We start from the raw sequence: 12,750 nt of genomic DNA on the forward strand, positions 1-12,750 counted from the left end.
AAACTCTTAAGTCAATTGTGCCAACTAACATTTTAAGTTAATAATCACATGGTCATGATTTCTATAAACACATAAAAAATGTGACAGTGTGTGTTAACAGTGACTGACTTAACACTTTATGTCGAGGGCACCTTATATGGAACTCCAAGAAAACCAGCTGAAGGTGAGATTTTTCAAATGCAAAAACATATTTAACCTGATGTTTTAAGTAAAAGTCAATCACATCAAATTGACAAGATATGAGACAGTGTACCTAAAACAAAAGTTTATTAACAGATAAATTAGCATTAACTTGTCTGCCAACACTGGTGGCTGTATATGATCAGGTTTACTACAACATCTGGAACACCTGCTCCACCAATGTGGGGATGAGGAGCTCTGACAAACAGTGTCAGAGCTGTAAGGACTTTCAGGAGGAAGACTGGAACATTTCTGAGGAGATGTGTGTAGAGCAGAGAAAGACTGGCAGCCAGATCAGGACTAGCTGTGGCAGATGAATACAGGAGTGAAGAAACTCATCGGACCCTTTGTCATTTTAGACATAAGATCTTCCTGATAGAAGACACTGATCGCCTTTATTATTTTTTATAATTGCTGCACTTCTACTGAAAATCACTTAATCACCTTGTGGTTTACAGGAGATGAGAAGGACATCCTGTTTTTGCCAAACAAATGTCTGAATTGATCACTTTGAGGTTAAAATGAGATCATGGTGTAATTTCATGTAACAATTAATGGACAAAACTTGAAATATAATGCAGGGTGCTCCCAAAAGTCTGAGGGAGGTAAAAAAAAAAAAAAGAACATGACAAAACAAAATAGCTTCTTTCTTGTTGTCCACTTTCAGACTTGTCCAGTCTCGTGTTGATTCTCTGTGCCGCAAAGCAAAAGCGAGACTGTTTGGATGAAGCTGACCACGGAGAAAGTTCTGCTTCCTCTCTGCACGTCCTCTTCACCACATCCTTTAGTCCAGTGACAAGCTGAAAAACAGTCATTTATTACTCAGCAACGTCAAACCAACAGAAATGGCAACTGCAACTTCCAGGCTTTTGTGTTTATGTACACTCTAAAGTCAACAATATTACTTTGATAGCTCAGAGTGTAATGACTTTTTAAAATCTTTTCCCTTGCAGGAATGACAGTTTACTCTGAGCCACCAACTTGCGTAATTGCCAGAGACTTTAAAACACTGGGCCTCATGCAAGAAGAACTCACACAAGGTGACAGGGACCCTGGATTTAACAGAACTAGTGCAGTGCCTGTTCGAAACACTTGCTCCGGAGCTACTTCAGAATTATTTCTTGTCATTAGTGAGTCCTACTCAAACACTTCTACAATATACTGTCACTTGTTATTGTTTGTGTGCTGGACATTATGTGCAGAGCTTTATATAAACAGTGTACAGTGCAGAGTGAAATTAGAAAACATTGTGTTGATCCTACCCGGTTTATCTGCAATGAGGATTGTATAGTCAATGTTTTTCATTAAGTGAAACTGAATTTGCTTTATTACTTTTCACATGTGTTGCTTGAATATAGGTTTGAAAGACTGACTCAACTGCTGTTGTGACCCAAAATCACAACTTTTCAAAATGAAAGCTCTGTAATTCAGCTCAGTTATAAAGCATTACAGCAAAACAGCAAACATTGTGCTTATACTTTGAAGACAAATTCCTGGGAAGTGATTGAAATCCCTGTGTCCTGTCTGTGTCACTCCAATACCGTGAAATACAAATAATCAAATTACCAGTGCTGTCTAAAACATCATGGATTATCCCCATCACCAAGAGAAAACCTGTCCCAGAGATTAATGACTTAAGAGCAGCTGCCCTGACGTCACATGTTATGCAATGTTTTTGGAGCAAGTCTGTGAAAACCTACTTGTTAAAAGATGTCTTGTCTTGTAGGTTCAGGATCAAACTGTCAGCATTAAGGTACACCTTGTTCTGAGATGTTGCCACCTGCAAACACACACAACAGCCATTTACCTCATCATCACCATGGATTCTATTTCTATGTAGCTGCTCATTCTGGGATCCTGTAATATTTACACAATTTAAATCTTGCACGTTTCATGCAGTATCATTGGGATCAGACAGAAATGATGTTGCTGGAGATAAATAGTAATACTGACCGACTTAGCGATGTTCTGTGCTGCTCTAATTCTCCTCAGCTTCAGGTAACCGGGGTTCTTAGTCACTGCTTGTCCCAACTGACACACACAAATAGACACAGGAAAGATGAAATGCAAAGTCAGCAATGGCATTGATCTAGACTATTCAGTCTTCTTAGTATATATCAAGTGCTCACAGTCAACAATTGACTGCCTAACTCAGGTTTAGGTAAAAACACAATGTGAGCACTGGTTAAGTCACATCAGTGAACATCCCAGCAGAATACAATGTTCGAGGTGGAGCACTGCTGCTGCCACTGTAAAAAGGAGAAGCAGGTTAGTCATGTGATCAGTCAGTCACCATTTTGGCAGCTTCAGCCTCTCCCTCAGCCTGGATGATCTTCTGTCTCTGATCCTGTTTGGCTTTCTCCACATAGAACTGAGCTCTCTGGGCCTCTTGCTGGGCTAAACACACAAGAACAGAATTACTGATACAATTCTATGTACAAACTGATTATTCAGAAATGTTCAAAGCAAAAAGAATATCATTTCAGAGGCAAGAAACATTTTTATAAACAAATATTTTAACTTTTTAATTTTAGTGAATACTCTCATTCCTGTAAATACGGACTACAGGTTACAGTCTGTGTAACAGCTGTGGTGAGAAGAACCAGGCAAGCAGCAGCTAACATGATGTGAGGCACTGTTCACACCTGGTATTAAAGGGATAGTTCACCAAAAAATTTAAATTCACTCATTATCTACTCACCATCTACTGGATGGGTGGTGAGTTGATAATGAGTGAATTAACATTTTTCGGTGAACTATCCCTTTAACATCAGTTCTGAGAGGTCCCCTCTCAACCGGACAGATCTAAGCTCGGCAGTTCACGCCTGGTGTTAGAGTGTTAGGAATGTGTCTCCACATATGTCTCCTGTAACCACCATCAGACTAAATTATGTTATTAGATTGGCTATGTCCATTGTCAATGTGTTTGTGAGTCGTTGGTGTATGTGTGTGAGAAAGAGAGAGGCAAGGAGCTCCATTTCATTCGAAATAGTAAAAACTTTAGGTTCATTATGAAACTTTAGCAGGTCAGAGGACGTCAGATGAGTAGGTGGTGCTTCATATGTGGCCCAGGATGCATTTGTGTTCACACAGTGATTGAATCTCAGGAAGCACTGATCACAGGTTTGACTTCCTTCAGACCTGCTCTGACCACTTGTCATCGGATCACTCGGATGTAAATACCTCCCAATGCGGTCTGAGTAATCAGATCACACGTGTCCTCAATGTGACTTGGGTGGTTTTCCTTACTGAACTTAGAGCTTTCTACTTTTGATAAAATGACCTCTATTACGTTAATACCAGATGTAAACAGAGCTGACTTCAGTTTCCTTGCTTTGTATTTGTTAAGTGTTAAATCTTTTTAAACTAGCTCATTTAGAGAGCAAAGCAGCACATTAAAAACAGAACCTTTTTTAAATGAAGTCTGTTGTGATGATCAGCAGTTTTCCTTGATATGCAATTAACATTTCTGAAATGTTTAAAGTGAACACAACTGAGAATAATCAACAGCCGTTTTCAGACACGACTTTCAGAGGATGACAGGAGAATTGGGTCTGGACTTTCTGCGGATTTAGCCTCGCACACATGAACCATGCAGCAGGAGATTACCCACTCAGACATGTTCACAACAACAAATAAATGTGTGTTCAGGCTAGGGGTGGTGCAGCAGGCAGACGCAGGATGTAACGTATTAACTCTGCTGCAGAGAGCTCATGCTTTTGTCCACAACACATCGACATCGGTCTCTTGAAATCTTTGTCCTCTATATGTATGGCTCGACTTTTTCATCCGGAGAGAGGTTTTCTTTTTGTTTTATTTCATTTTACACATTCCCAGTCGGACATTTGCGTTCACACAGGGGCTGTACCCCTCTGGAAAAAGTCAAGAAATCTCAGTGCATGTCTGAAAGCAGCTCAAGACTAATGAGGCAGGTGAGCAACATTACAACATGACAAGTGTGGTATGCTGAGCCTTACCAACTTGCTTGGCCTCCACAGCAGCAGTGTACTGGCTGCTGAAGCTCAGCTCAGTGATGGATACATCGTCAAGGATGATGTTGAAGTCTTTGGCTCTGTCATACAGCTCCCTGCGCACCAGCAGGGACACCTGGACAACACACCATCAAGGGAAAAGTTGACTATAATCGGATGAAACAAATGTTACAGGCCAGCATCATTGCAGCAGCTTAAAGAGATGTAAGGCTGTGGTAACAACAGTACCTGTGCTCTCTGTGTGATGAGCTGTGAAGCGTTAAACTTCGCCACCACAGACTTCAGGACCTCGTTGACAATGGAGGGCAGGACTCGCTCGTCGTAGTCCTTCCCCAGCTGCTGGTACATGATCGGCAGGTTGGACGCCATGGGCCTGGACAACACACGCACTGCTATGCTCACCATCTGCAGATCTACACAGAGACACACAGATATTAGAAAACTGAGAATAATATATTATACAGAAAGTCTGTAAAAAGTATCTTTTATATTATATTATTTTTATATATTTAGTATAATACGCTGACTAAAACATGAAAGCTGAGAAGCAGTTTATAAAGAATGTGCAAGACATCCAATATGTTTGTTATTGTTCATGAATGTGTCTTATGTGTTTGTTAAATTGCACTACTCCATTAGCTGTTTCTTTACATATTAGTGCCCTCTTCTGGTGAAAACAATGCTTATATCCTCATCATATTTAAGATCAATATGATCTCTTTATTATTTCTATTTAATGTGTGATTCATATTCCCTCCCTCTGTGCCATAATAAGTGATGCTGCACATATATTGGGGTTAATTTATTAAACTGCTCTTTTTTATAGGAGAGTTAAAAACATTATGGCACTATATTACATGATTTTTATAGCATTCAAGACCTTTACCACCTTGTGGTGTGTTTATTACATTGAAGGTATTTAATAAACAGGATTATTGTATGTTGATGTATGAATTAAGTTTATCCTTGAGTCCAAGTGGACTTCAATATCTTAGCTATGTCATGGGGAAAGGGTCATTGAACTATTTCAAATCAATACTATTAGCTTTGACAAAGTCTTGGAAAATTATTTCTTGAGATGACTGGGAATTCTGCAAGTCCTCTAATGCCAAGCTTTTCATTTCACCTGTTACTACCTAAAACATTTGTGAAAGAGCAAAAGTATTTCTCGAAACACCCACAAGGCCTCCCTAGAACTGAATCCAGTCAATGTGACACCTTTGTGATGTGGTAGAACAGCAGGTAGTGTGTGAGAGTGTGAGTGAGTGAGTGAGTGAGTGAGTGAGTGAGTGAGTGAGAGATACCTTTGCTGCCAGTCAAAGAGGAGATCTTCCTGGGTTTGGCTCTGATATCATAGATGATAGGGTACTGGAACCAGGGGATCCTGCAACACAGACATTGATGTCATGTTACTGGTAGTTACAGTAAAATGATCCGTTTCAGGTTTAGAGAATCAAATCACAGAAACTTCTGGCTGTTCCAGCTACTGACTGGATACAATATAAACTGAATGCCATGACTGCCAATGAAATATAAGGTAAAAGGCCTATTTGAACATGGTGAGCTCAGACCCCTGTCCACAGGGACATCGTCTGTCATTCAGGGTTCAGGAGTGGCTGATTATGTTTACTGGGGTGCCACATGAGAAATCCAGATGGTTGCCGGGGACCAAAAAAACAATTTTTTCCACGAGGTTACATATCATTAAATGTATATTGAAAATCCATCCGAACAACATCTTATTTAGAAGGTTAAATTATGCAAGAGTTTTGCAACAGATTTTGAATGCTTTCAAGGATAGAACCCTTTTGCAAGGACTGTTGCAAGGACTGCTTAATAGCCACACAAACCTAAAAATAATCCAAATCAGTACATCTCCTGACTGACACATTTTTTTCAAATGAGGGCATTAGTTTTTTTGATAATGATAAAAATGGTGTGGTTTGTCTTTGACCTCAGGGGCCCGACAGAACCATCATGCGGGTCGGAAACGGCCCTTGAGTCGGACAATGCCCAGGTCTGATTTAGCTGAACAAAAAGCTGCTGTCAGAAACTAAACAAAAATACTCAATAAATAGTCCAAGTGAACACGTGTGCCAAATTTGAAGAATTCCCTTGAGGTGTTCCTGAGATATAACATTCACAAGGCAAAACGTGTTTCACAGTGACCTTGACCTTTGAACACCAAATTCTAGTCAGGTCATCCATGAGTCCAAGTGAATTGTGCCGGATGCAAAGATTTTCCCGACTGGAAGTCTTAAAATATCACAGGAACATGAGGTCACTGTGACCGTGACCTTGGAACTCCGGGCATCAAAATCTTATCAGTTCATCTTTGATTCTAAGTGAGTGTTGGTAGCAAATTTGAAGACATTCCCTCAAACTGATCTTAAGAAATCACACTAGAGAAAAACAAACATAATTTGTGAGGCCACCATGACCTTGACCATCAAAATCTAAGGAGTTAATCTTTGAGTCCAAGTGAATGTTTGCACCAAATTTGAAGACATTCTCTCGAGGCGTTAAGAGATATCACGTTCACAACAATGGGACGAATGGACAACTGAAAACATAGTGCCTCCAGCCACTGGCTGACGTTGGGCCTGGACATACATATCTTACATTAGTTGGAATTGTTTTTTGTTCATACACACATTTTCCAAACATGTTTGAGACTTTTTATTCCTAAACTATTTTCCCCCTCTCTCACAGGCAGGCACGCACGCATGCACACACAGCAAACAGGCAACTGTTTAATTTATACAACACTAACTTTACCAAACGTGCCTATTTAATCTAATTCACATAGATTTTTTGTGCTCTAGCAGCAGATCTCGATGCAACAGCCTTTGTCAGGATGATCTGTCTTCTGTTCAGCCATTCTCTGGGTGTGTTCTGTAGTAAAAGTGTGTTTGTCATGATCGATGAGTTTCATTTGAGTGATCTGTTCCACCAGTGAAGATTTAACAGTGCGACCACTATACCCGCATTTGCAACTACAAACAGATGTGTAAACACATGTGTTACTAGATGATTTGAGTAAAGGTAAAAAGTTTGAAAAAATTGTGATATTGATTTGAAGTCATATCGCCCAGCCCTAGTATCAAGTGAGTGAGTTGATCACAGATCCTACCTGAAATGCAGCCCCTCAGCCAGAACAGTGTCCATCTGCATGCCTCCAACCCTGTTGAAGACGATGGCTCTATGACCACCTTCCACTGTGTCCACACACACACACACACAAAGGGACACACACGTAAGAAGTGGAAAAGTTTTGACATTTTGCTGAGAATGACAGCTATTATTTATAATCAAGATGTAACCAACTGGTGTAAAAATTATATTTTTAAGTGTCTGTCTAATGACCTAAAAGATACTACCTCCTATTACAATTTGAGAATGATCTAATAAGTCCATGACTGAAAAGAGAATCTAAAAAATGAAAAATCTTTACAAAAGCATTTTTGATGTCTCTCGAGAGTGACATCCATGTCAAAGAGTCCAATACAACCACCCAGTGAGAAAGAAATAATCAGATCTCTGTTGGAAAATGGACAAGGTCTTAGTTTGCAGGTTTATAAAGCTACTAAATTTGTCTCTGCTGTTATCTCAAGGATTTAGGTAAATGAAGAAGGGGATTTCAGCATCATGTCCTCTCTAGTAGCTGAAATACTGCAGGCTGGAAATCTGACTCTGCACGAGGAAGCACATACAACAGCCAGTTGTCTTTGATGGTTTCTAGTCATCCGCATCTCTTGGTGCCATCTGGGGACATGACCTGCCACATGGGGAGAGCTTGATGTGAAAGTCCTGTAGAGTTGGGTTTACCTGTGTAGGTGGCTTCTTTGACGCCATATGCGAAAGCACCAGCTCCGATCAGCAGCTTCAGTCCTAATCCTGCTCCTCGTCCACCAGTTGAAGACATCCGACCTGCCAGATCCCTCAGCTGCTGGAATAAGCGCTGAAATATACGCAAGACACACACACACACTCCTTTAACTATCTAAAGTACATAGTTCTGGTATAATGATTTATTACATTTTGGGGAATTTAATTAACTTAGCACCTCGTGGTTGGATCATCTGCCAACATAACCTGAATACCTTAGTGCCATCTACAGGAAAATGTCACACACCCAACTGTGTGGTTGAACTAGGCGGCTTTATTTCGGTACTCTGCCCTAACACCAGCTCCTACTTAGATAAATAATAAGACCTGCCTCCCTGAGGTTGGAAACAATTCATATATAACCAATGACAACCTCTGACTATGACACAAAGCCATGATAAACTAAAGACTGACCAGCAGGCACCGTTTTGTTGCTTAATTTGGTGTCAATAAGCTGTAGAGGTTTGATATTTCTTTAAATTCACATATTGTGACATGAGGGGCATTGTTTACCATTCTGCATTTATGGATGTGAAATGTACCATAGGGAATCTTTAGGTCAATGTTATAATTCTCATCTTACAATGTGTAATAACAATTTGACATTAAGATTTAGATTTACACAATATATAACTCACCAATCGGGTTGAAAGTTATTGAATGGATACAAGATAAGGGTGTCAACGATTCTGGTTCATCGTTGCTAAATTTAGATTTGCTTTGAATATTTTAAGAAGTAATATAATGTCCTAACAAAGACATTGTCGGTGGTAGCTGTTAGACAACTTGCTCATTGTGCCATCCATCAGGAGGCGGTGACAGGGAGCCGTGGCCTGTAGACCAGTGGAGCAGCACCTGTGCGGAGTACACCTTGTGTACCGGTGTAACAAAGCGAAGCAGCACAATGCTCAGCCACTACTACAGATCACACTTATCACACCACCAGCTGATCTCTGAATCAGTTACTTACAACACGCACAGAGAGGGACACGACACTTCAGATACATGGACTCATGGCGAACTCCACATTAACTCTGATGAAGTGAATGAAGAAGAGAGGGCCAACCGGGCAGCTCCTAGCTCGTGGCGTGTTATCACCAGAGACTGTATATCAGCTCATTACCCGTCTACAGTCACCGCTCAGCACACACGACCTTCCTAACGAGCACCGTGCACGAGCAGCTAACTACTGCGCCATGCTAACTGACCTAACGCGACTTCCAGACGCCTCCTCTGCTAACAGCTAGCTGGTTGACAGTGCCAACGACAACTTACGAACACACCATTAACGCCTTTAAGGACAGAAACACGTGCTACTCAGTCGGACGAACAAACAAGTGAATAAAGGTAATTCAGCGTTTAAAACACTTACATTAGGCTCCTTGCTCGCCATGCTGCCGTACGTCAAACTACAAGGTCGACACTATACTCCGCCCCCATAAGACTCATCCAGCGCAATGCACCGTGGGATATGTAGTCCTTATTTGGCCCACAGCCAGAGGAAATGTCTCGTGCTGCTTTTAAATGTTGGTGCGAGATCAATTCAGAATCCAAGCAAAAGGGATGAACTTTTCAAAGGTTTTGTATTTTAATGTTTTACTGTTACATTTGATGTATCAGGTTCGGTACTGAACAGAAGAAAAGGAAGAACATGTGGCTCCTTCCTTCCTCTGTGTTGCCATGTTATCTAATTTTTACAAAGTCACCACTGACAAACACGAAGGTCGAATGACCGCCCAATTGTATGTCTCCGCCCACCAGTCTCCATGCAGTTTACATTCATGTTTGACTCCTGTGATGTTATGATGTTTGACTTTAAAATAATTAGCCTTTTGGTAAAATGGAATTTATCACATTGACATGTATGAGCACCAAAATCTAGTTTAGTTCTCTGTTGAGTCCAAGTGAACGGATGAGCCATATTAGAGAAAATTCTCTCAAGATGTCAATTTCAGTGGTTTCAAACAGTTAGTGTTTTTTATTTTGTACCTGATCGGTTTTATTTCTTTTACCAGACATCTGCTAACTTCTCTTAGAATCTACTGACTGTAAAACTTCAGCTGATAACAAAGGTATCCCTATAATTGAATGAATCATCATGCAGATGATAAATCTCTCACATTTATAGATCAGAAAACCCAAAGCAGTCACAAAATATTCCAATCAGGGCATCAGGTTTGTATTTAAACATTATGAACTGTCACATCATGGTTATCAAGGTATGTTCTGGATTTGCTACTTACAATGATCCAGTGAAAAATTCACTTTATATTTGGGTATTTTCATAAAAAAAAGGAAATAAAATGCTCCTTAAGCTTTAATATCACAATTGAAACTCAAAGGAACTGGTTAATGGTCTGTATTTATATAGCGCTTTTCAAAGCAGTGCAGTTTTTGCCATTCAACCATTCACACACATATTCTTACAGTGCATCTATGTGCATCAATTCTCTATCATATATTACTCACACACTGCCTACAGCCCAGGAGCAACTTTGGGTTCAGTGTCTTGCCCAGGAGCACTTCGGCACGTGGACCGGATGTTTAACAAGGGATCATACTTGATGAGGTAGAGTTCAGATTATGAAGGCAGAGGGAATATACTGACTTGTGCAGAATCAGCAAGAAATCAAATCAGTGCTTTTAAGTTTGAGTGAGGTTAAGTGAACAGTGAGTGTATGGGTTTTAGTATACACACACTCAAGTCCCCATTTGTTTCTGTGAAAGACCATGCAGTAAAAACCCGGGTGTGTGTTTATATTATGAATAACTTTATCCAGAGTGTAGTCTTAGGGGATTCTGTGAGCATTCAGAGCAACAGTTAAGTGTAAAAGTCTGAAACAAGCCATGTCTGTTTTTTAAACTTAAGAAAAGGTGTGGCTATGTTTTTCCAACTTAATATAGTAAACACCATTATGTGTAATTTCAGTATGCATACTGTCCTCATTTACACACTGTTCAATACATGCTAAATACATTTATTAGTATACTCTGGTCAAGTTCTTCTATTGATTGTATGTCAGTGTCCCAAATGCTTGCATGAGCTACAGTATATGTTACCTGCAGGTTAAAGGTCAGGTCCAGGGTTTGCCTTCTGATGAAGCTTGGAAAAAGACACCCCTTCACTTACTGGCTTTTGATCAGTGTCCGGATACCTATGCAATTGAGTTACAGAAACTCAGAAAATTGAGCCAAGGTCGCCAAATGCTCCGTTTGACATAACTCCACACACCAAATACACAAAAAAGGCATTTTGTGTACAGAGAACATTAAGGGTCATTGTCTGGGGAATAATCTCTAATGAACCACTTACATATTCATGTATTTCTATCTAAGTAGAACTAGAGGAATGCTTCCGAATCATACATTGTATTTGTTTCTAAATGAAAATCTTTAGTGTGTTGATTTATTAATCAATATGTCCACTTCTGCTCATCTTGCACTCTTGCAGGTGGTGCCTCCCGTCCAAAAGGCAGGAACAGAAGCTCACCAGTGATGTTGACGGCTGAGAGTGCAGATCAGTTCAGCTGCAGTCTTGGGTCTCACGCCAGAGCGCCAGCAGAGCGGCGGATGCAGACTCAGTCCAGGTCTTTTTCTTCTGTTAATTTCTGAATGTCCATTATATTATTTTAAGAACTGTTCAGATTTTAGATTTTTGTCTGGTGAAATTAGCAAATAGATCAAACACCATGTGTTCCTCCTCCATCACTTGAACAGGCCTCACATTGTTTTCGTGCGAGAAATTGATTGATGTAGGGACAAATTATTCTAATATTTACTTTATATTGTATAGCATTAAGAGCAACAGTGGGAGACACAACACAGTAGCAGATACTGTTGCTTTCATTTAGGCTGATTTATCTTTACTTTTAACAACATGGCTGATGTCCAACACAAGGTCCAAGACTGTACTGACGTCCAGTTCTAAACACATTTCATAGAACTTTCTCACTTCTTTCTACACAAGGTGATCAGCATAAACTGGGTATTAGAAATATTGGTATAAATTAATGAGCTAAGAAAAAACATATCATTTCTATAATTATGTTAATTTGGAAAATTATACTTTGCATCAATTTGTATTCATCATTGCATCATATTATTACTAATACATTAACATGTGTAGGTTTTAGGGGCTAGCTGAGGTAAAACTAATTAAAATTTGATACAGTGTTGAGTACAAATATCTACACCACTGTGTCCGTTTCTGTTTTGTTAGTTCAAATCTTAAAGTATAAAAGAAACAGTAACTACAGCGGTCACATACTGTATATGCAGTGGTTTAATATTCCCATCACCATTCCCACCACCATGGATAAAAAAGTAAAAGCTGCTAATAATGGACAAAAAAGTAATGCTATCTTATAAAGTAAATGGTTAAACATATATGGGGAAGCTGGAGCAGAGTGACTATGGGATGCAGACTTGAGCTGTTGTCAAAGGCATGACAAAAAAGGGGATTTTTTTTGACACAATGTTAATATGATACATGTCAACAGTTGTCAGTATCATCTGTACAGATACGCCTTCAAAATTCAGCTGAACCTAAAGAGAATTAATGTTTACACACACTGCAACTGCATTTCAGTTCCTGAAGGTGGCAGTTTCGCTTAACTAATGTCATAGTCATACTAGCTGCTTCACTAATTAAATATTATATTATATTACAATGTTTAAGTGTTAAGAAGGC

At 39.7% G+C, this 12,750-nt stretch overlaps 1 protein-coding gene across 1 annotated transcript; it reads right to left on the reverse strand.

Annotated features, from left to right (window-relative positions):
* Nucleotides 1-250: 250 nt before the first annotated feature.
* LOC118121260 (prohibitin-2) lies at nucleotides 251-9,543 on the reverse strand. The gene is made up of 10 exons (XM_035177013.2): nucleotides 9,433-9,543; nucleotides 8,001-8,133; nucleotides 7,306-7,390; nucleotides 5,477-5,556; nucleotides 4,401-4,585; nucleotides 4,158-4,287; nucleotides 2,474-2,577; nucleotides 2,134-2,211; nucleotides 1,881-1,960; nucleotides 251-980 (listed from the first exon to the last, which is right to left on the reverse strand). Exons 1-10 carry the CDS (start codon nucleotides 9,451-9,453, stop codon nucleotides 965-967), a joined length of 912 nt encoding a protein of 303 aa, XP_035032904.1. The 5' UTR covers nucleotides 9,454-9,543; the 3' UTR covers nucleotides 251-964.
* Between the last annotated feature and the right edge of the window lie 3,207 nt (nucleotides 9,544-12,750).

The sequence above is a fragment of the Hippoglossus stenolepis genome, chromosome 14 (genome assembly GCF_022539355.2).
Source record: "Hippoglossus stenolepis isolate QCI-W04-F060 chromosome 14, HSTE1.2, whole genome shotgun sequence".
NCBI lineage: Eukaryota > Metazoa > Chordata > Actinopteri > Pleuronectiformes > Pleuronectidae > Hippoglossus > Hippoglossus stenolepis.

Bases quoted from the DNA above. Each gene is read 5' to 3' on its own strand.
- LOC118121260 (XM_035177013.2), bottom strand. From the start codon at position 9,453: ATGGCGAGCAAGGAGCCTAAT. The intron at 4,586-5,476 runs GTATCTCTCACT...GTCTCTGTGTAG, and splicing joins CTCTTTGACTGGCAGCAAAG to ATCTGCAGATGGTGAGCATA. The intron at 1,961-2,133 runs GTCAGTATTACT...GTGTGTTTGCAG, and splicing joins CACAGAACATCGCTAAGTCG to GTGGCAACATCTCAGAACAA.